General features: G+C 41.3%; 1 protein-coding gene across 5 annotated transcripts in view; it reads left to right on the top strand.

Annotated features, from left to right (window-relative positions):
- srfb (serum response factor b) overlaps nucleotides 1-22367 on the top strand; it is a 30609-nt gene that overhangs the window by 6066 nt on the left and 2176 nt on the right. Inside the window, exons 2-7 of one of the 5 annotated variants that reach the window (XM_077582769.1) lie at nucleotides 693-926; nucleotides 15387-15627; nucleotides 16921-17085; nucleotides 17264-17374; nucleotides 19949-20146; nucleotides 20236-20312. In XM_077582769.1, the coding sequence (XP_077438895.1) occupies nucleotides 693-926; nucleotides 15387-15627; nucleotides 16921-17085; nucleotides 17264-17374; nucleotides 19949-20146; nucleotides 20236-20312 (1026 nt within the window). Of the gene's footprint in view, nucleotides 1-692; nucleotides 960-15386; nucleotides 15628-16920; nucleotides 17086-17263; nucleotides 17375-19948; nucleotides 20147-20235; nucleotides 20338-22367 lie in introns of all 5 variants that reach the window. The other 4 variants (XM_077582767.1, XM_077582766.1, XM_077582768.1 and 1 more) reach the window with 4 other exon arrangements.

Here is a 22367-nt window from a genome sequence, read left to right as displayed (position 1 = left end):
ATTACGGCGTAATAAACCAATTTAGGTTCTATCAGCTAACTGCAGCTCTGGCTCACGCTGAGTGTAGCGAGGTGATGGCGACTGCTCCGTGCCTTGGCAGCATCACACACATCCTCCACATAAGTGATGAGTCATTTAGATATAAAGGCTTCTTCGCAAGTTCATTCTGAGTGCAGCCTTGCCGCGTTTCATCTGGCGTGTGTGTTGTGTTGTGCGCCGGGTGGGCCGAGCGTCTGCATTATATATTACAATAATGCAGAGTGCGCCGGTGGCCTCGTGGTTTGCAGCCAATCGCATCCTGCCCCGGGGCTGGCCCACTGTCACTCCCCCTTCCTGTGCAGCCGGCTGCCCTCCTGCAATCAGTCTCTCAACGCTATCGCACGCTCTATTCTGGAAGCCTTATCTTAACGTTATTTTGGCTTCATTTGAACGACACGTCACACATGACTACCAGGCTATTTTTAGCTCAGCAATGTTTTCTTGACTAGGTTGTTTGTTCCAGATGTTCACCTTTTGGGGTCTACTACAGCCGCTCCTCATTTTCAAAAAAGTCATTTACAATTTTTTTCTTCCATTTATTAAGTTATTATTAAGGAGAGAAAAACAATATCGATCCTCTTTGGGGATATGCCGCTCTCATTCAGTCGCCATGTGAACCAATTGTTAACCTGTAACCGCTCTGTCCTTGCCAGGCCTACGAGCTCTCCACCCTGACGGGAACTCAAGTTCTGCTGCTCGTGGCCAGCGAAACGGGTCACGTCTACACGTTCGCCACGCGTAAACTCCAGCCCATGATCACCAGTGAAACGGGCAAAGCGCTGATCCAAACGTGCCTCAACTCGCCGGACTCACCGCCGCGTTCGGACCCCTCCACAGACCAGCGCATGAGTGCGACGGGCTTCGAGGAGACGGACCTCACCTACCAGGTGTCTGAGTCGGAGAGCATGGGCGACACCAAGGTGAGTCGTTAAAGCTCTGTTTCCACCAAGTAGTAAAGTTTGGTTTGGTTAATTCCAATGTAGGGTACTACTAAATTAAGTTATCTGTAGCTAAAGGGTGAATCTAGACTGAAATACAGCAGGTCAAATATCTGTTCTGTTCAAGGAAGCTGATCATTCTCCAATTTGTTAAAATATTTTTTTCTATCACAAATTAACAGCTGTTCTAGGGTCAAATTGTCATCATTGATCTCTTCACATTAGAACACTGCACCCGTTCTCGATGTACGATAGAGTTCAATTTCTACTGCGTCGATAAAATTGGACCCGAGTCGGAATGTGACTTACTGTTACTTACCGTTAGAACTCCGAATTGAATATTAGAATTTTGAGATTCCACTCAAAAGGAGACTAATCAACCCCCTGCAACAATAGCAAACAATATTGAGGTGGAACAAGAAAAAATGGGCCTTTTTCTCAAACAAAGCTTGATTTCTTCGAGGCCAAGAAAGAAGCACATGGAATGCTGGATGTCCTCCATTGTTGTTTCTGTTACTGTGTTATTTTTATGAAGCTAATTTAGAGTTCAGTCTTTCAACTCTTATGAGGCGTGCTGAACAGTCACGCTTTGCTTTGCAATCAGTGAATTTTTTTTTTTTTTTTTAATGGAAGCCCCACTCTCTGTGTGGAGAAATAAAAACCCACACAAATGCACTCCACAAGCCGTATGGAAAATAATCAGTCCTATTGTAAACACGCTTTTTAAAACTCTTGCCTGTTGAGTGCGAGGCCTCCTAAGCACCGAAACATTTAAAAAAATGAACTAAAAAATATCCCGGACTGGGGATGAGGCAGATAAGGTAGCTGTCTGCTGTGAACCCCGCTGACCTCTTCTCCAGGAAAGCCTCGTAACACCGCTCAAGATAAATCACAGCAGATCTGGTTTGTGTTAGAGTGAGAAACACGTACGCCTGCTATATGAAGCGGCCTCCATGTTTATCTACGTCGGCTACGGATAAGACACAGAGCTGCGAAAATCATTTAAGTGTCTCCAAAACCTTGTCCTCACTCAAAAAGTTGTCATTTGGATTCATGATAACAAATACATTTGTAATGAACAAATCATATGTTAAAAGATTTTAGTGAGCAGACAGCCAGGTTAATCTTTTTCTCTGTATTCAGTAATTGGTCAACTGTGACGTATCTGACACGTAAGCTGGATTTACACTGCAAGTTCAAGTGCCTGATTTTGATTTTGTTTCAATTTACCGTACGTTTCTTCCGAATATGAAACATCAGAATTGTGTCACTTGAACCATGCAGTGTAATGCTCAGAGACGTAGCCATGCCGAGTTCTCAGGTCTCAAGGAAGAGGATGCTAAAGCACCCTGCTGTATCAGACATTTGACAGCGACAGTGGAACACAGAATAAAAAGAACAATGGAGGACATTTTTTATTGTTTTGTTTTTTCCTGACTCATTGATGCAAGTGAAAAATCCTCTGCTCTTTACACTGCACTCGGTTCTACATTTTTCTTGTAGCTATTGGTGCTTTTCCGTTGGCAAAAAAAAAAAAAGATGGTGGTATTTCTTGTACCTGGTCAGGTGGGATGACTGCTACTGGTTACTCGTTGGTGGAGCACATTCATCGTCATCATCATCATCATCATTATCAGTGAGGACAGTAGTGTGTTCATTTTTTCTCTTTAGTACCATAGCCAAAAGTCAAAATATTGGTATCGGCCCTAAAACAACATCGGTGTACCTCTAGTGGAAAAGCGGCATTTGTTTAATTAAGAAAATGTGTTTTATGTTTTTTTCCCATTCCATTGAAAGTGGCAATACGTTGTCAACCAATCAACAAACTGCTGATGTCTAGAGCCACCCTTTAGCAAGTGTACCACTTCAATTAATGCCAATACAGATAAGTTACTTTAGTATTCGACAATAGAAATTAAAAAAAAAAAAGTGTGTACAGTTACAGTACCAAATGCAGTCAAACTGTACTGCCTGGTGTAAACAGGCTCTAAGGCTCTAAATGGACCAGAGTGGTGTGTTAACGTAGTGGTAGTGTGTGTTGATTGTTGTTTGAGCTGCAGCATCCTGAACAGCTTCTCTTCATTTGTCTGCTTTGGTTTTCGAGCAAGACTAACATTTCGGCTGTGTTTCCATAATTGCATCCATCCAACCATTCATCCATTTCAACGACCCCAGCAAACCTTCCCCATCGCCATCCTTGAAATTTAGTTAGCAGGAAGAAACCGCTTACACAACTCCGCCAAACTTTTTCCAATATTTTTTGTTTATTCTTATTTTTGATCATCTCAGGCCAGCTGCTTTTTGTCCACAGTCTACTCCAGGGACGCTGTATGTATGACGTACAGGGACAAAGTGCACGGACGCTGCCCCTTGGCTCACTTCCTGAAATCAACCAATCACAAAAAGGGGTTTTCCGGGGAGGGAGAGGGTTGACATGGGAGCTAAAATTATTTGATATTGTACAACAGTATCTTATAAAAATGGAGTCTTGCCTATTTCAACCGTGAACTAAAAATGATGAGGTGCAAATGAGTACTGTGTATCTTAGGGGACATATTGTGGAAAATCGACTTTTAAATGTTTCGATAAAAATGTCTCTCGAGTGCCATCATATACGAAAGTAAACCACCGAGCAATTTTTTTTCATCTTCTTCATATTTTTGAAAATCTTACTGCTACATAATAACCACCACCCCCACACAGAGTTTTTGTAGCCAATGACAGCCAAAAAGGTAAACAAGAGTGCAGTTAGCATGGAGTCATAGCTAACAGAGTTCCTAGCATTAGCTTCTGATAGCAATGTTGTAATATTGGCTGTTGATTATGGGGGAGGGCAATAAAATACATTAATTGACAAGTTATTTATTTCCCAGTGTGTGGTTTCAGAGTTCTGCGAGTTTGAACTCAGTGAAGTAATTCTATTACTCAGCAGAAGACGTTTGCTGTCCGCACCTTCATGCAGTCACGTGCTGAAGCCAAGATTGTCTCCACTGTTTAGACGGCTTACGTTCTCCCCTTGGACGATGGACACTCTCAGGCCTGTTTGCCTGTGTGCTGTTTTTCCAAGGCCCTCGCTAACGCGTACATATTCCGTCAAGGATGGGAGACCAAGCTTTGCATGTTAAGCCACTCTCATGCCCGCTTTGCTCATTGATAAAATTTAGATTGCTCCCGTTTCCATATATGGTATGGTTTCCCTGCTTGCTCTCTTGGCGTGAGGCCCCTCACATTCCTTATAAGCTGCAGCTGTCTTTGGAGTCCTGTGATTCCCCACCTCCCACCGACCCCACCACTCGTATAGTGATACGGAGCGCTGATGTTGATATGAGCGGCTGCGATGGGATCATTTGAGCGATACTTTGTATCGCGGTTGGTGTTGTTTCTCTCAGACTGTGGGGAACCAGTGTGGCCCACTGACGAAACCTCCGCAATGTGCACCACCCTCGTCCCGATCAACCCTATAATCGTCAGCAGAGCCTGACGTGTGCATCAGTCTGCAGGTTCTTAGCAAAGAGAAAATTGCGTGGGCTGTTGGTGGGTGTAATACTAAGATTGCCGTCTTTTAGTAAGATCCAAATGGTGCTTGCCAACTTCACACTCTGTAGCGGATTACACACAGTGTTGGCAACCGTTGTAAAAGTGGTGGAGACCACCATAAAAAGAGGCTTTTGCGCTCTTCAGGTTTTCACCATGGAACATCTGGGAGAACACTGCAAGTGCAAAAGTAAGTTTGAAGATGGTATAATTGGAAGTGTTTGTGGAAGAGGCAGAGAAAAACATTACCAAGTGACAGAAAAATCTACAGTCGTGATCAAAAGTTTACATTTGTAAATGTAAAGAACATAATGTCATGGCTCTCCTTAGCTTCCAGTTATTTCTACAACTCTGTTTGTTTTTTGTTTTTTTTTGATAAAGTAATTGAAATGGATACTTTCTTGTCACAAAAAAGATTCATGATTTTTTTGTTCTTTGATAACTTTATTCGGGCTTAACAGAAAAAGTGAGCAAATCTGTTGGGTCAAATATATACATACAGCAATGCTAATATTTGGTTGCATGTTCACTTCAATTAGGCGCTTTTGGTAGCCATCCACAAGCTTCTGGTTGAATATTTGACCACCCCTCTTGACACAATTGGTGCAGTTCAGTTACATTTGTTGGCTTGCTGACAGGGACTTTCTTTAGCATTGTCCACGTGTTCTCAATGAGGACTTTGGGAAGGCCATTCTAAAACCTTAATAATCTAGCTTAATTTAGCCATTCCATTACCACTTTTGATGTGTGGTTAGGTCATTGTGCTGTTGGAACACCCAACATTGCCCCAAACCCAAACCTTCGAGGAGATGATTTTGAGAAAAAAGGAATTTAATCCTCCTCCTTCATTATCTCATTTACTCTGTGTAAAGCACCAGTTCTATGGGCAGCAAAACAGCCCCACAGCATAATACTACCACCGCCGTGCTTGACGGTAGGCATGGTGTTGTTGGGGTTAAGGCTTCACCTTTTCTCCTCCAGACGTATTGCTGGCTAGGCTAAATTTTTGTTTTGTCTGACCACAGAACTTTCCTCCAGAAGGTCTTATTCTCCTATCTTTATACATGCGAACAATTGCTTGCACTGTTGGTCTTGGGACCTGCAGATGCTTCGAAATGGCTCCAAGCAACTTTCCTGATTTGTTCAAGTCAATGATTTGCGTTCTCAGATCCGTTTTGACACCGTTGAGCTCCTTTGACTGTCCTTTGTAGCGTTTGGGGGTATTGGTATCCCATGAGCACTATTTCAATGGCCTCAGAGAAGATGCAGGCACTCAAAATCACACACAAGAAGTTAACAGGAAATGGTATGACACTCATTTTATTGACAAACTTTCGAAGTCACCAACATTGTTAATTCATGTTGCTGTATTTATATTTTTGACCCAGCAGATTTTTACCCTTTTTCTGTCAACCCTGAATAAAGTCATATAAGAAAAAAAAAATCCTGAATCTTTTTTGTGACAATAAAGTATCTGTTCCAATTACTCTATCAGAGAAAAATCATTATTTTCATTATGTTCTTTACGAGTGTATGTAAACTTTTGACCACGAGTGTAAAATATATCGCAATGCTTTTTTTGTTATTGACGTTTGAAAGTCATCTGCTTTTCATTTGGCCTGTGGTACGCTGGCACCGCTGTGTGTTGTTGAATTGCACCTGCATTTCAAATGTAGTATTTCAAGTTGCCAATATTGCCTGTTTGGTAGATGCAACCTGTCTATGTGAGCAATCAAGTTTTGTTCTGACTTAAATATGGATTCCAGGTTTACCCTGTCTCTTACCCAAAGTCAGCTGGGATAGATACTCTCTCTAGGACAAGTGCTAATGAAAATGGATGGATGGATTCTCTTCAAGTTCATCCTATTAGCCGTCTCCTCTGACATGCTGTATGTGATGTTTACGGCGTGACATCAGACTGATCTGGCAAATTTCTGTTTGAACTTTTCCCTTTTATAATTTCAATATTTGTATCAGAAAGTAATGGGCCAGATACTACTTGTTGATGCACAAATTGTAGTCTGTTGGTAGACATGTAACATTTCTCAAGTGATCTCTTTGTTTTTGTTTGTTCTTTCTTGAATATTAAATCAGTGCAATGCAGCATTTAGGTTGCATAGTGTGTGCACCTCTGCGCTGTCTAGCCACTATTTATTGGGAGCAGTACGTCATACAGTCTAAAGCCGTATAAACAGTTCAGTCTGAAGTGGATAGCACGAGAGAGGAAAAAAAAGAAGAAGAGCAGCCACAAAGATTAGAGGCAGGCATAAACTGATGTCTGTGTAGGCATCATGCATTCACTATTTGTAAAACCGTTCTTATTATGAATTACAGCACACCTTACGCTAGGGCTGCATAAAATATCTAGAAAATATTGTCATTGCGATAATAGTACTTATATGCCTATCGCAAAGATGTGCCATAAATGAATACTTTCATATAGTCGGGCGTATGTTTTATCTGACGTGGACCAATAAAATGCAACCTTAAATGTGTATCGCTATCCGATAGGAGAACACTTTCTAGGAGCATTGCTAACACTAAATAACTTGATTCATATATATATATATATATATATATATATATATATATATATACTATGTACAGGATAGATGAATAATTAATTGTGAGTTATTACAATAATTACAATAACTTGATAACAATACATTTTTACATGAAAAAAATCTCATTAAATATCTCTAGGTACATGTTAAATATCATAACAATATCAGTATCACAATATTCAACACCAATATCACATATTTTTCCAATGTCGTGCAGCCCTCCCTTACACCCTATTATTTAGAGCTTGTAAAACTTAGCCTGTTTTGAGACGGTGGTCCTGTCTCACACCACTTGCGCTAGAGCCAAGGCCAAGCACGTTACCATGACAACCAAGTATGGAGCTATGAGATTGAAAGAGACACAAAGTTTCTACTTGTTGAAGTGAAGCCACGAGTGTGGAGTGAAGTGAGTGCCCATAAAGAAAATAATAATAATAATAAGAAAAACTTCATACACAGCGCTTAATACACTTGTCAATTAGAGTTGCCGATGTGTGCATGCGATGCATGCAATAAAACATCGGCTATCACAAACAACCCACCATGTCGACAACTGAACCAATCAAGTATGTGCCACTTATCAGAAGCAAATGCTTTTAGCTAGCCTTAATTTCAAAACATAATTTGACCTTCTGGTATTGGCATCATATTTCAGAGATTGTGGTCCAAGTGTGGCTTGAGGCCGATAGATCTTTGCCCAGCCTTGCTGCCAAGCCATAGGCTGAGAAACCCAGTGGGGGGTGTAAATTCAGAATGACTCAAACACATTTTCAGAAATAGGCAGTAAGTAAACAGTTGCTTTGTTGTTTAATTTCGCGTTTGATGTGTGGCCTGGCACTCTAGAGAGCCAACAGTTTGTTTACAAGCCATTAAAAAGTTTCAGAATGTCCCCTTTAAAACATATGGCAGGACAACAAGTTCTGCAGTTTGATATTTTATGTCTGAAACAGTTAATTAGCATCATGCTTCACCAAGGGTTCACCAATAGTTTTCATTGCTATGCAGTGTTTCCCACACCATGTTAATACTTGGGCGGGGAACCCAAGTAAAATGGCCACCGCACAAGAAGTTTTCAACAAAATTTAATTTGAAATATATATATAAATAAAACGTGTCGCAACCAGATATACTGCATGTAACATTAGTTCGCCGTCACTCGTGGATCATGAGGTTAGAGAAGACGCAAGTAACATGACTGACCTGATCTGTTCACACTGGGCAAAGTGTTGTACATGTTTTGAGGAAATCAGGCACATAAGTACTGTAGTGTAACTCTTCTAGCATTCATTCCCACTCCAAATTGAATTTCTGTACCTTTTCCAGATTAATCTCGATTTATCTCGAGATACATTTATAATTTGGACCTAATAGGGTTAAAAATTAGGCATCATATTTTCGTAATTTTGAGAAACAAAACATCCTAAATGTGGATAGGGATTTAAGTCATTTAAAAAAATATATATATACAAATAAAAAGTATAATACATTTTTATGTTGAGCATAGATTTAGGGGAAATATACAATTGAAAATGTTATAAGATGTTTATGTTTTACCAGTGAATTCTTATTGACTTGTAAACTCCATTTAGAAATAATGAGGATCAGAACTAGGTTGTCTGTCTTTTGAAGGTGCCTTGCTGATAATCACTCATATGAACGCGGTCAGGTCAATCAGTGTTTGGAAAGAGTACCGTCCGCGCGCGCACACACACACACACACACACGCCGAATCTCCCACCCCTCCACCTCCTTATTTTACAGCAAGCAACTGGACAGGTCAGCAGTCATTGGCTGCACCTCCTCCACTTGGGCTGCCTTGCCTTTTTTAGCAGTCCCAAATGGAGCTGCAAATTCCATGTTGCTGGCAGGGTGACAGGCTGCGAGATGGGATCCAGCAAATGGGAGATTAGATGAGGGCCGGCCTGCCGCCCGGCCACCACTACACTGTACAAAGGGCCGTCCGACCAACACCAGCGCGGACTGCCAACTGTCACCTTAAACTTTGAATGAGTGGCTCGTCATTACAACAAGTCCACTTTTGCAATTTTGAGATTATTGTGTCAGATACTGAGGACAGGTCATCAACGAAATGTGTTGCCACCGTAGGAAATCTGTGCTACATTATGTGTCCTGTTGTGGTATCTTTCTTCCTTTGTAATGCATTGAGTTGTGAGCATTCATTGCTTCATGTATTGTAGCCCCCCAATTCTCATTTGTCACATCCTGCTGCTTTGTTATCTTATCCCCACTGGGATTGCAGTGTGAGCAGTAGACGGTGTCATTTTAATGCAAGTGACTTATAGGAATTGTTCTAAGCTTCACATGTTAATGCAAAGGTGTATATTTTTTTGCGGGCAAATTCAATGTTGTCTCTCACATAACATGTTAAGGAGCTTTAGGTTTGATCTACACTACAGGCAAAGTTCTAAGTCACATTTTAACATTCTTTGCTGCCATACTAATACAGTAGTATAAGATTTATACTTGACAGCTGTTCAACCTTTGGTGGATAATGTTCCAGTGTCTTTTCAGTGGATATTGAAATTTTTTCTTCTTCTTTGGTCCAGTAGTTTAGTATTCATAGTGTAATCAATTCTTGTTCACATGCGCTTCAGACTTCTATCATGTCCCCGAGTCCTGACCAAAACCCCTTTTCACATGGCTCATCCAAGCTGACTTTTTCTTCAGCTTGTCCTCGGCTCTCTGTCTTATATGTAAGGTAGTGAGCTGAGTGGCTTAAATTAAGCTGTAAATTTGTCTTGACTTCCAAAGTTGCATCAGAGGTGGATTCAATGATTCCCTTTGCAAGTCATTAAAGCAGACAGGAAGTGAACCCGAGGTGTGCACATTAGAAATTTGGCTTGAGCTGAGTCTTATGCGTAATGTGCTTTATAACACAGTTGCAGTTACCATGCACTGCCTTGACAGTGAACAAAAAAGCTGTGCTGTTAATAGAGGGGCCTGTTGAACAGTAGACGCCTGGTCAAACAAGTTAGCTATACAGGTCACATTGATAGTGTGTGTGTGTGGGGGGGGGGTTTACGACAAAAAAAGCAAGTGTTTGCATCTCTTGTCTGTTCTGAAAATTGAGCTCCATGCTTCCGACGCCAAATAATTAAGGGCCCGCAGACTCCACACACACATGTAGTTGATGGCCCCCAAAAAGGTCTATAGTTGCTTTTATTATTATAATTGAATAATTGTAGTTAATAAAACTGCAAATATACCACAAACTGGTCCAAAAATTCTTCAACATTTATTATTTCAAACTCACGTTACCCTTAAAAATAAATGGCTCATTATTAGCAATATGGCTGCCATCTTTGTGGAATTTTGTAAGATTCGTCGAATGAACACAACCTCCATAACACTACTAATCTACTTCCCACATGCTCTTCTTGTAATTAACGTTCCATTTGCGCTATTTAAGTCAAGTTTTTAAAACGGTACTTTTTTTTTCTTTCTTTTTTAATACCACAGTAATCTTGGTGCATTGACTTGAAGTACCCCTCGGAGTTTTGGCCCATGCCAGCCAATTGGTGGGTATTTGTAACTGAAACTTGTAAGCCAATTGGAGAAGTTCCCTAATTAGCAGGCAAAACAGAAGGGTCAAGGTGATATGTTCAAATAATAATGAACACTTTCCTCCAAAAAGGTCATTTTTCTAAAAAAAACTCAAATTCTGCCATTTTAATTTGTTTTTGCTGTTGTTATGGTGTTTACTTCTATTTCGACTTTTCAAACCAAAACCGGACTAGTTGTAGACGGTTGAATTGCTCTGTGGTGTTCAGTTGCGTTGCTGCGTGTACGTCATAAACATACACGAGTAATCAACAAAAGTCGTTTTCACTCGTCTGGCAATGTCAGGAATCAACATTGTCGTCAGTACACAAATAAAAAAAATACTGAGTTGTTATAAGCGTACCCTCAAGTTGCGGTCATCGTTCTCAGGGGCCTCCGTTCGCCAGCAAGGGGTTAATTCCCCCTGAGAGGCGCTCGGGTTTCCCGCCAGCTGTCTGTACCCTCAGCTGTTTGCACTCCTGTCCCCTCCCCTGTCCCTGCAGCCCAGACAGCTCGGTCCGACACACATGCACGCACACACGCTCATTCACACTCTGTGGCACAATAGCAGTGAGGGGGTGTGATAAATGCCACGGTCACCACACTCAAGCTCTCCTGGTACACCACCTCCTCATTTTCACCTCCTACTTCATTTATATCGTCATGATTGGTTAATAACTGCCCAGCTGCGTGATTTTTTTACTAGTCACTACCTAAATGCAAACTAAAATCAATTGTTCCTGGATGCTCAGTAGCAAATGGTTGATGAATTACTGTATTGTCAAGTTTCAATTAGGAGATGACAACTGCGAGTCCTTTTGTGAGGCCCCGCCCCCGTTGCGTTTTCCCCGCTGCTGTTTAACTAAGTCTAACTAAAGCGGTTAAGGACCTTGGACTGTCAGAGGCCCCGAGGAGAGCCAAGATCTGCAGATGGACTCCACACTCGGCACGTCGCTTGTGTATACGTGAAGTGACTCACAGCAGAACACACACGCGCAGCTATCTGTGCGTCAGGAGTGTGAGAAGGCCGACTTTGATTAATTATTAATCTTCGGAGTGCCATCAAATACAAGCACCGGCGTGTTTAGTCGTCGCGGTCAGCGGAGCCCTGTGATGAAGAGATGAGATCCCTGCGTCAGCACGGTTCTAAAAAGCCATACGCGATAACTTTAAAGTTGGTCATAAACAAATGTCGCTTCTGCTTAACCTGGTTCCCGTTTGCAAAGTCAGCCGCATGTTCTATAAACCAAGGCAGCTCTTTCAAAAACCAGAGAATAGGGCCACATTTTGCATTCCGAAATGGCACTCCGCTCAGAAAGCCCCCTCAAAGAACAGGGCTAATAACGGGGAAATTAATGGGCCAAATTACATTGGACTACAAAGTACCAGGCAGGTGGCAAATACAGTTTAGTGCATTCCTCTAGTATGCGCTCTATTGAGACCTTTGTTTTTATGAGACTTTAAATGAGATGTATTATGCTCTATTTTCAAACATTAAAAACAGATCCAAGGTGTATTTATAAATATAAAGGCTAGGCATGTTGAATAAATGATTACTACGAACTTTTTGGTGTATGCTCGTTCTAGTTTCAAATTTGTGCATCCAACAAAACTCTAGCTCTGTTTGTTTGTTTTTACCGGATCTGATTGTTGCTTTCAATAAAAATAAAATGGCCAAATAACTGCTAAGTCGTGAATGGAGAAACTTTGTTTGAAGAAAGTATTATTTCAATTAATATCTGAATAACTTGCTGACACACTAGACACATTTTCTGACATCTGCCGCTCACAGAGAATGGCTTGGTTGTGTAATTTCACTCCTGATGGATAGGTAGGCAGTCCACAGTATGTGCGTCCTAGTTATTGACTAAAGTCACTTTCCAGGATCCGCCCTTCAACATTTACATGAATTTGGTAGTGTAGGGTTCAGAATTGAGTAAGAATTTATACTCAGAAAAAGTTCATTCAAATATTTAAGGTAATTAGTTAAAATATTTATTTAGCCTGTGACCCTCGAGAGGATAAGCGGTTTGAAAAATGGATGGATTTACATTTGTTTGAAGAATTATTTAAACATCCATGCATTTTGATATTATCTTTTTTGTAGGGATGTAATGTTAACGCCAAAATTGCGATATTAAAATTGTCGCGATATCGTCGTCATCATGTTACCATTTAACAGCGGCACATCTGTTAAAAAGGACAGGTTGTTTTCCTTCTATGCATTTCTGGCTCCCTCTGGTGGTTTATTAGTGCAGTTTAATTTTAATTGGGCATGTTTTGGCCACCTACGTTTGACGTGGAAGTCAACCTTAAACATTTCTCGACAATCATATGTTATATGTGACCTCACTAGTCTAACCATGACATTCTGATTAATGTTACGTTTGTGGATTATGAGTTATGAAGCAAAATCCAGACATTTTTATCCATCTCAGGGGGCGGCCATTTTGCCATTTCCTGTCTACTAAAGATGACATCACTGTTGCTCTCAGGGCTCGGGCAACGACCAATCACAGCTCCCCTCTTTTCTGAAGCTGAGCTGTGATTGGTTGTTACCTAGATCTGAGCAACATTGGTGTCATCTTCAGTCAACAGCAAGTCGCAAAATGGCCGACCTTGAGATGGATAAAAACGGCTGGATTTTGCTGCTCAACTCATATTCCACTAACGCAATATCTACCAGAATACCATATTTAGACCAGTGGGCCTGCATAGAACATTCTTATCAAAATAAATTGGGGGTTGACTTCTTTTTTTTAAAGTCCCATGCTAATTGCCAGATGAAGGGGAACGTAACATTTTTGAGTTCCTCCCAAATTGACTCGTTTAGCAATTGCCTCAGTATTAAATGTAATTAGTGATTGTAGCTTGTTGGTGTACATTGAGATTAATGTTACCTGTTTGTTGAGTTCACTATCTAAGCCCTGTCTAATAGAAGAGTAGACCTACTATATAATGCTTACTTGGCTTTGGTGCCATCTTGTGGCACATTATGGTGTTTCAGAAAGAGCACAAAAATGGCAAATATGTTGTTGTTTTTTTACTGTGAATAAGGGGAAACAAAATTTGTGAATTGGCGCCGGAACGCAGTATTTTCAGTGTCATGATGTTCCTTAGTGTGTTTCTGTGTGATTCTCAATTGGCTGTTGCAAATCAAGGGGAACTCGCTTGTTTCTTTACAGTCGGATCTGATCCTTCTTCTCTTGTCTGGTCGTGCAGCCCACTCAGCAAAACATCCTGCTCTGCTCATCAATGGAGTTTCACATTAGCATACTGTGTGGTCACACGTCATTCACTCATACGTTTCTGTGTGCAATTGCGCCTTTTTGTCGGCATGCTGGTTTGGTCTGGGTTGGCATGGTAACTCGGCACGTTTTTTGGGGAGGTTTGTTTCTTCAGTATGTTTGAATGGAGCTGAATTCTACTATTATACTGGATGAGTGAGCAACAACTCCTAACTCAAATCAACCTGCATTTGCCAAGCAAAAGAGTGAACTTGTAGTTGTCCATGTGGATGCAATTAGAGGGGTTCCAGGCCATTTTCTGTACCCTGTTTGTGTCACGTCTGGTTCCTGTCGCCCGTCCATTGATCCTTGAAAATACTGTGCTTACTTTAACCCCCCCCCCCCACCCCCCCACCTCTTACTACCCTCCGTGCGTCCAGCTGCTTTTGGGAGGAAAAGCCGCATTAAGGTTGTTATTGTAGTTCCCCACAAGCGAAAGTCTGGTGCTTACCACAGTGTGTGGAGAAGCAGGCTATAAATGCAAGCTACATTTGGACATCCATGTGTCCATTTTATACACATCCGATCCTGTTCAGGGTCACAGAAAGCTGGAGTCTATCCCAGCTTACTTACTGGAAGTTAAGGGATGGGTACAACCTTGACTGGTAACCAGTCATGACTCCTGAGTTGCATGCACAAGGGCAGATTTTAGGCCAACATGTTATCTATTAACCAATTATTGCCCAGAAAGCAGCATTATTAGAATGTATTATTATTATTTTTATTTTATTTTTTTGACTGATTGAATTTTTGGAGCGCTGGTTGGTCTTTTTTTCTTATTTTTTTGGGAGGGGGCGTTTCTAGTTCTAGAAGCAAGCTTTAGATACGCCACTGCTTGATTGTGGGAGAGGGGGGGGGCAAACATTCAAACACAAAATGTGAAGACCACAACTCCCACCAGATGCTCACACGCAGACTAATGCAACCAACCAACTAAGCCAACCTGATTCCAACTCCCGACATCACTCACAAGGCCACAGCCTGTAAAGCTGTGACATTTGACTTGTCACTCATTTGGACTGGAATAACCAGTTTACATTACTTTACATTCAATATGATTTAATGTATACTTTGCAGTGATATTTTGCTTTATGAAAACCAAAGCAAAAACAGTTGTTGTTTTTTTTTTTAATAAATGTCAACTCATTTTATAATGGAAAGGCCACAGGGAATCACATGTAGTTTGTTGATCTTAAGTGTTAATTTAGTTTATTTTTTCTTAGGCTTATTTAAGGCTGGTCTGCATCTGTGCAACATTCACCTTTGACCTGAAGACTCGAACGGCCAACAATGTTCACATTTGCCTAAACGAACCATAGATTCTCAAAAATTGTTCTGAATCTAAATCGTCTTCACCAAAACAAATCAAGTGCGAAAATGAGTAAATATGGGCTCAATCATGAAGGCAAATCATGACCGAACCCAAAGAACTCTCTAACTCTTTTCTGCATCTATTGCCTCAGGATACTTTGAAACCCACCTTCACAGTAGCCAGCCTCCCAGGTGGCACCAGCAGCACCCAGGCCACCGTGCCCACCACCTCCACCAGCATGCAGGTCAGCAGCGGGCCCAACTTCCCCATCACCAACTACCTGGCGCCCGTTTCCGCCAGCACCAGCGTCAGCGCCAACGGGACTGTCCTGAAGACCACCGGCGCCTCCACGGGGGTGATGCAACTGCCCGGCGGCTTCACGTTCATGCCCGGTGTGTAGCGTGTGTTTTCTTGATTCGCATCACGTGTTCCCGGGATGAACTGATTAGAATCGAAATGGAACCTCGCCAACATCTCAGGCCTCATTTCGAGGTGGTCGTGCTTCACTCGCCAGGCTGTTTGCATCACGCCTTTCAAAGCTCACTCACGTCCTTTTGATTTCCACTCACATACAGGAATAATTAGGTAAGGGGGGGGGACAATAGACCTGACAATGAGGGCAGCAAAACATGGCCTGTAATTAGGCATGAATATTCAGTAAAGCATCACTCCTTGTAATCACACCAAATATACGAGGTGAAGCTGCTGCTTTTTGTGGTTCTGAACGAGATTAAACCTAGGAGTGTTGTACTCGGGACGCTTTGATTTGGGGATCCAAATTGGCTTCCCCGCCGATTATTCCGGACATGACAAGAAAAACAACTGTACCACTAATGGCAATATTTGTTTAAAGGCAGAATTTTCTATCACGACCCAGTTTTTATATTTCATGCTTAAATGGCAATCACCTCTCCTCCAGTGCTGCTGTCATTTTGTCACCGTGTTTTTGGTCTTCTGCCACAGCTGAACAGTCACATGGCGCCCACTATATCATTTTGACGGACAGCGCAATAATAGCCACCACGCTGCTCCTGTTCCTTCTTCGCTCTCTTTGCTTCCTCCTCTTCCTCCCACACCCCTTCCCAGTGTCCGCACTCTGCCACCTGTCTGGCAGCAGCATGTGGAACAACACGGCCAACCTCGGCACCTGTCGGCCCAGCATGTGGCTAAATGTCACACGTCCCAAGAAAACATGACATTTGCCAAAAACAAACAACTTGATAGTGGAACATTTGGGACAAATGATGTAAATACGGAAGAGAATGTGGATGTAACCAAATACTGTAAACACGTTTTTTTTTATATACCTTTATGTCACACTGACAGAAGTAGTGTGGCTCCACTCTACTAATAATGAAATTCAATAGTCTCTATTGAAAATTTTGCTCGTAACCTTGTTTATCACCCAGATGCCACAAGATGGCGCCAAAACAGCAAATGGCAAAAAGGAAATCCGTGAATGCCAAACTGCAAATATGCAGGAGTTCACTTCACTATGCGTTTTTATTAGTATTTTGTTTTGTCATCTCAACATACACATGGACATAATATTTTTATGTTTTGCTTATTATTCCTTCTGTGCGGTGATTGGGGTCTTCTTTGTGATTTCCTGCTTCTCTCCCCTCGCAGCAGCACTTCCTCACATTCTGTCTTGTGCCACTCTTTTCTGTGCCCCCAACCTTCAGCAGGCACTCCTCTCCCCCCCGGCACCCCCACCATTCCTTTGAGCCAGCTGCAGCAGCACTCCCTGACCCTCCAGGGGCAGCACGGTCAGACTCTGACCGCCGCCCCTCAGCCTCAGCAGGGCCAGCAGGCCGTCTTCCGCTTCCCTGCTGCTGTCTCCCTCACAGGTGACCTGCTCTGCTCTGCTCTGGCCTGGCCTGCCACCAATCCTGCTACTGCTGCTACCGCTAACCACTGCTACGGCTCAACTGGCTCACAATCAGGCGTCTACTGTATACGCACATGGCTTCAACTAGCACGCAGCTACGGCTAATGTCTTTACTTTCTGTGCGCGTCTCTCTCCAGGGGCGGGTGTCCCTCAGCAGCTGCAGGCCATTCAGGTTCACCCCAACAGCCAGCCCATTTCCAACAGTGAGAGCAGTCCCGAGATGTCACACACCTCCACAAACTCCACAGGTATATCCACTAAATACATTTACGGCACCTTTTGAAAGGGGAAAAAATGGCTACATTAATTTCATCAATATTGCAGGATTCTTGTGTATTTTTTTCACAATTTTAAAATATCCAAGGATGACACTTTTGCTTGCGGCGTCAATATTTGTGCATCATGCAAATACCAAACACAACTTGGCACGTGGCAACCAAGTACTGTATGTGCCACTCATTAGAGCTAACACTGTTAGCGAATGCTAATCTGCGCATGCAAGAAAAGGCAAAGCAGCGCTACCGCTACTTGCCTTTGAGCTTGGACGCTGAAGGGGTTTCAGACAGTGTAGTCTGGCTGTGGATTTGAAGTGGCAAGGGAGGACTGAGTAACTCAGTGTGGGGGCGGTTATTACGCAAATGATGTGAATTAGCCGCAAATGTCACAGTTTGCAAAATTTAGAACAGCAATACACATTTTCAGAAAAAGATGGACTCGGTTGTTTCATTTCACACTTGATGAGGGGGCAGACACTCTGGAAACGCAATACAAATGATTTGTATACACGCAATAAAAAAAATCAGTTGTCCCTAATATATTCCCACTAATGAATGTGATGATGATATTGTCATAATATTTATGTTGTAACCAGGCCTTCAGCCTTGAGCTGAAAAAGACAGTTATTGACTGCAAGTTATAACTTTTCATCTTTTGCATACCAGCAATGAATGAAAGCAATCCTAGAAGATTCAAGCCTGCTTTTGATGACCAGCATTTCCTTTAGCCATAGCAATCTATGACCCCAGTTAAGAAAAAAAAAATCTTGTTGAAGTAAGTCGTTTTCAAGGTGACCGGACTTCAGGAGCGCTGCAATAGCTTTAAAAAAATAAAAAATATATGATGCCGTTTTAAACCTGCCAAGCTAATTTGAGTGGCCATTTTATGTTCTCCTGAGGGGTTTATGACAATGAACTCCTTCTTCTTACTCACACTTTGAAAACCTTTTAGTCTAAAATATGTCAAAAGATGCCCTAAAAAGTCAAAACCCATCTTGACTGACTGACTGGCAACCATCCAGGCATCCCTGCAACCTCCAACAGGATAAGCAGTAGAGCAGATAAATGCAAAGTCCCCAGAAAGGGTTTAATTTGAACTGAAACCTAACTTCAGTTAAAAAAAAAAACGTGTGGTTCGGAACATTTCAACATTTTTAGTGTGGCCCAACTGATTAATCAGGTAATATTAGTTTTTGGCGCGTGTGCTTCTTTTCTTACGATCTCCAAAATATAGCAACGCAAGCATCACTCTGCTTATGACGCCCCGTCTAAAAAGTGTTGCCTGCTGCACCGTGTAACATCATCAGCGATGATTCCTGTAGCGCCTTCGTATTGACACTGCACAAAATGCAGGATGTCCTCTATTGTCGTCCTTGTTAACTGTGTCTCGGGTCCTCTTCTTTAGCAGGTGACAATTGCGTTGCACGGATATGACGCCACTGTTTACATGCGGATTCGGATAAGCCACAGGAGGGTTCATGTTGTCATTACACACTACGATTGTAGGGCAATTAAATGCACCGAATCACTTGCTGCAAAGGTGCTTTTATTTTATTTATGTCTGCTTCACAGTTCAGAGTTCGAATGTCCGCTTTCGCATGTTCTCCCCGTGCTTGTGTGGGTTTCTCAGAATACTCGGGCATCCGCCTACGTTGCAAAAACACGCACGACTCTAAAGAATAGAGTGGGCCATACTTTGCCCACCTCTGATTTTGAGAGGAAGTCAAGTCAGTTGTGTTTGTGGAATATGAATTAAGCAGAAAATTGTGTTTGTTTTTATCCCTCTCAGGAGGCGGCCATTTTGTCTTGTTCTCTTACTTGCTGTCAACTAAAAATGACATCACAGTGCCTAAAAGCTCAGGTAACGCCCAATCATGGCTCACCTGTTCTCAGGGTTTGGTCATGTGACGTTTGTGAGCTCAGCCCTTCGGCACTGTGATGTCAACAGAGAGTGGCAGTACAAGACAAAATGGCCGCCCCATTATCCACAAACGCAATATTTATCAAAATATTGTGTTTAGATTAGTGGGGGCTAATAGAACATATTATTGTAAAGAAAATGTTTGACTTGATTTTAACTAAAACCATCAGAAGTCATGAAATATTTGTTGCATTTTGCTGTGTCATTTTCAATTTTACACTTAACGATTTGTATTCATTTGATCAAGTACAGTAATTTGTTAATTCTAATTAAATTAAATATAAATAACATAAGAAGTAATAAATCATTGTATTGTATACATTATTTTATATATTGTATTTAAAAAAAAATTATATATGAATATTAACTATTTAATTTGAAAAGTAAAATTATTTAATTATTAATTCATTTAAATTATTGTATTTTATTGCATTATATATTTTGAATTATAGCACTTTATTTGTTCACCCTATTTATTATTATTTTTAACTTGTCTATGACTGGGTAATCCAGACGTTGCCCTTGATTTGTTTAATTTGAAAATAAGCGCCACCTCCTGGTGGCCACCTGCACCCGCACCCACCACACATTGTGCTGGACGTGAGCGTTGTCTTTCTGCCTGCCAGCCACAGTGAGTCTCCCGGCAACCATCGTCACCTCAACTGTGCCGTCGACAGTGGCCGGTCACATGATGTACCCCAGCCCCCACACGGTCATGTACGCCTCCACGCCCGCGCTGGCCGACGGCGGGCTCGCCGTGCTCAACGCCTTCTCCCAGGGCACGTCGGCCATGCAGGTGTCCCACGCGCAAGCCCACGACGCAGGTAGCACGCACGCGCGCACACACATCCGTGCATGTACGGACACAACAAGTGCGACGACTGAAAGGTGTTCCTCTTCCTCCCCCCGGCAGCGTCCGTCCCGCAGGTGTTCCTCACGGCACCCCCAGGCACGGTGCAGATCCCCGTATCGGCGGTGCAGCTTCATCCAGTACGGCAAGATCTGCATTTCACAAGTGAAACTCTGCTATTCCCTCTGCAACCCGCATGTCACGTGACCTCGCCACCTGCTAACAGAGCACCTGCGTGTCACCAACCGCCCGCCGCCTTGCGTCAATGTCACTACAGCCAAATGCCACTGAGACTAAAACACATTTGACCACCTTTTTAAGTGCATGGAGATCACAAACTACTTGATTTGCACAAATGTCTTGTTGTTAGGAAACACAATTGGTTAGCGCATCGGCCTCACATAGCCTATCCTAGAAAAATGACCAGGTAGACCTGAATAATCAAACCGATATTAATTGATCCGTAAAAAGATGAGATGATTCAGCTAACATTGTTTTCTAAATGTGGATGTTGTTTGCAGTGGTGTTCAAGTGCACTGCGCCATGCTGAGAGCTGTTTCTAATGTTTTTTTTTTCATTTACACTATATTGGCCTTTCAAAATATTCAGTGTATTTCTTTATTACCCAAAGGCAAGGGGAGCAAAGTGGGGCCTGCGGGCCACATACGGCTCAGTCGCACATTAATCCGGCCAACTTTGCAGTTACGTTATTGAGTTCTATAATATTGGATAGTAATATTTTAACAGTTTTTCCTCATACAAGTGGTTAGTTAAAATGTATTCATTTTTCAGATTAATTTTATTTAATTAAATAATTACTTATTTTTTTATGATAAAATCTTAAGTCATAAAATAAATTATTCTAAATATTTTATTCAATGTGTTTATTTTATGTTCAATTCTAATTTATTCTATTTAATACATTTCCGTTTATTCTATAAAATTAATTGGGTAATGGATTATAAAGTTATTTTCTTTTATTTATTTACACATTCTTGGAGAAAAAAAAATACAAATATGGAAGTGAAGGTGGGGTAGAAACCCATTACGGGCTTCTTAAAGAGACCCCATCTAAGAAGAATAAAATTAAAATAATAAAAAAATACTAACAATGCAGTGTATAGCCTCAACAAACATACTGTAACTTACTTGATCATTACTCAAAAAATAAAATGAGTCAGTAAATAAAATTAAAATAAATAAGTCAAGCTTCTACACTACCAAATCTCTTCGACATGAAAGCGTCCTTGAGTTTCATTCTATATCTTGGCAGAAACAAACAAACGGTTAACAAATGCAAATTTGTATTCCATAGGTGGAATTCGACACGGCATCTTAATGAAAACTGACCTTGAGATTGGCAGATCCAAGTTATTGAATCTGGTTGTATAACAATTTACTTGAGAATTACAAATGGAAAACTTTGAGGCAAGTCAAAATAAATATACATAATTTAAGAATAGCAGTCAAATTTTATGAATAGAGAAATGACTGGTCCATACAATAAATATTACAGCAGGCATGATATACCAGAACTCGACTATAATGCATTGTTAAAAAAAAAAACAAGATGAATGTACTAGCGTAATTTTTTTTCTAATAGTCCCCAGAATTTTTTTTATCGATTAAAATTCCTAGGAAACTAGTTGACATAGCTTTAATCATTTTTTCACCATCAATATGCAACTTTCATTAAAACCAAATTATAATTCACTTACCCTGCAAAAATACCACAAAGTTGGATATTTTCACATTTAATGCCAATTTACTCGTTTGAAACCATTTAAAAAAAAAAAAAAATCATTATTAACTTGATTTATAAGTGCAGAAAAATATTGGAAATAAATAATTTGGTATCATCTTGCAAATAATATTGGACAATGAATTACATATATAAGAAACAACAATGGCTCTAAAATAGAACCTTGTGGTACTCCACAAAGTGTGTTCTGTAAATAATGAAAATATACAATGCAAGACAAAAACAACCGAATATTCGAAGCATTGAGATGATGTTGAACAGTTTTACTACGTGAGAAACAGCTGTCAGAACGATGATGCACTGAAAGGGTTGTGCAGGCGTACCTAATGAAGTGTCCAGTGAGCGAGTGAACTTTTACGCCTTCCGATTGGCCGCCGTTAACCAAGTTAACGCCCACAACCTCCCCCCCCCCCCCCCCCCCCTCGCTGTGTTT

This window comes from Vanacampus margaritifer, chromosome 12 (assembly GCF_051991255.1).
Source record: "Vanacampus margaritifer isolate UIUO_Vmar chromosome 12, RoL_Vmar_1.0, whole genome shotgun sequence".
Lineage (NCBI taxonomy): Eukaryota > Metazoa > Chordata > Actinopteri > Syngnathiformes > Syngnathidae > Vanacampus > Vanacampus margaritifer.
This window is presented reverse-complemented; position numbering and strand designations above follow the sequence as displayed.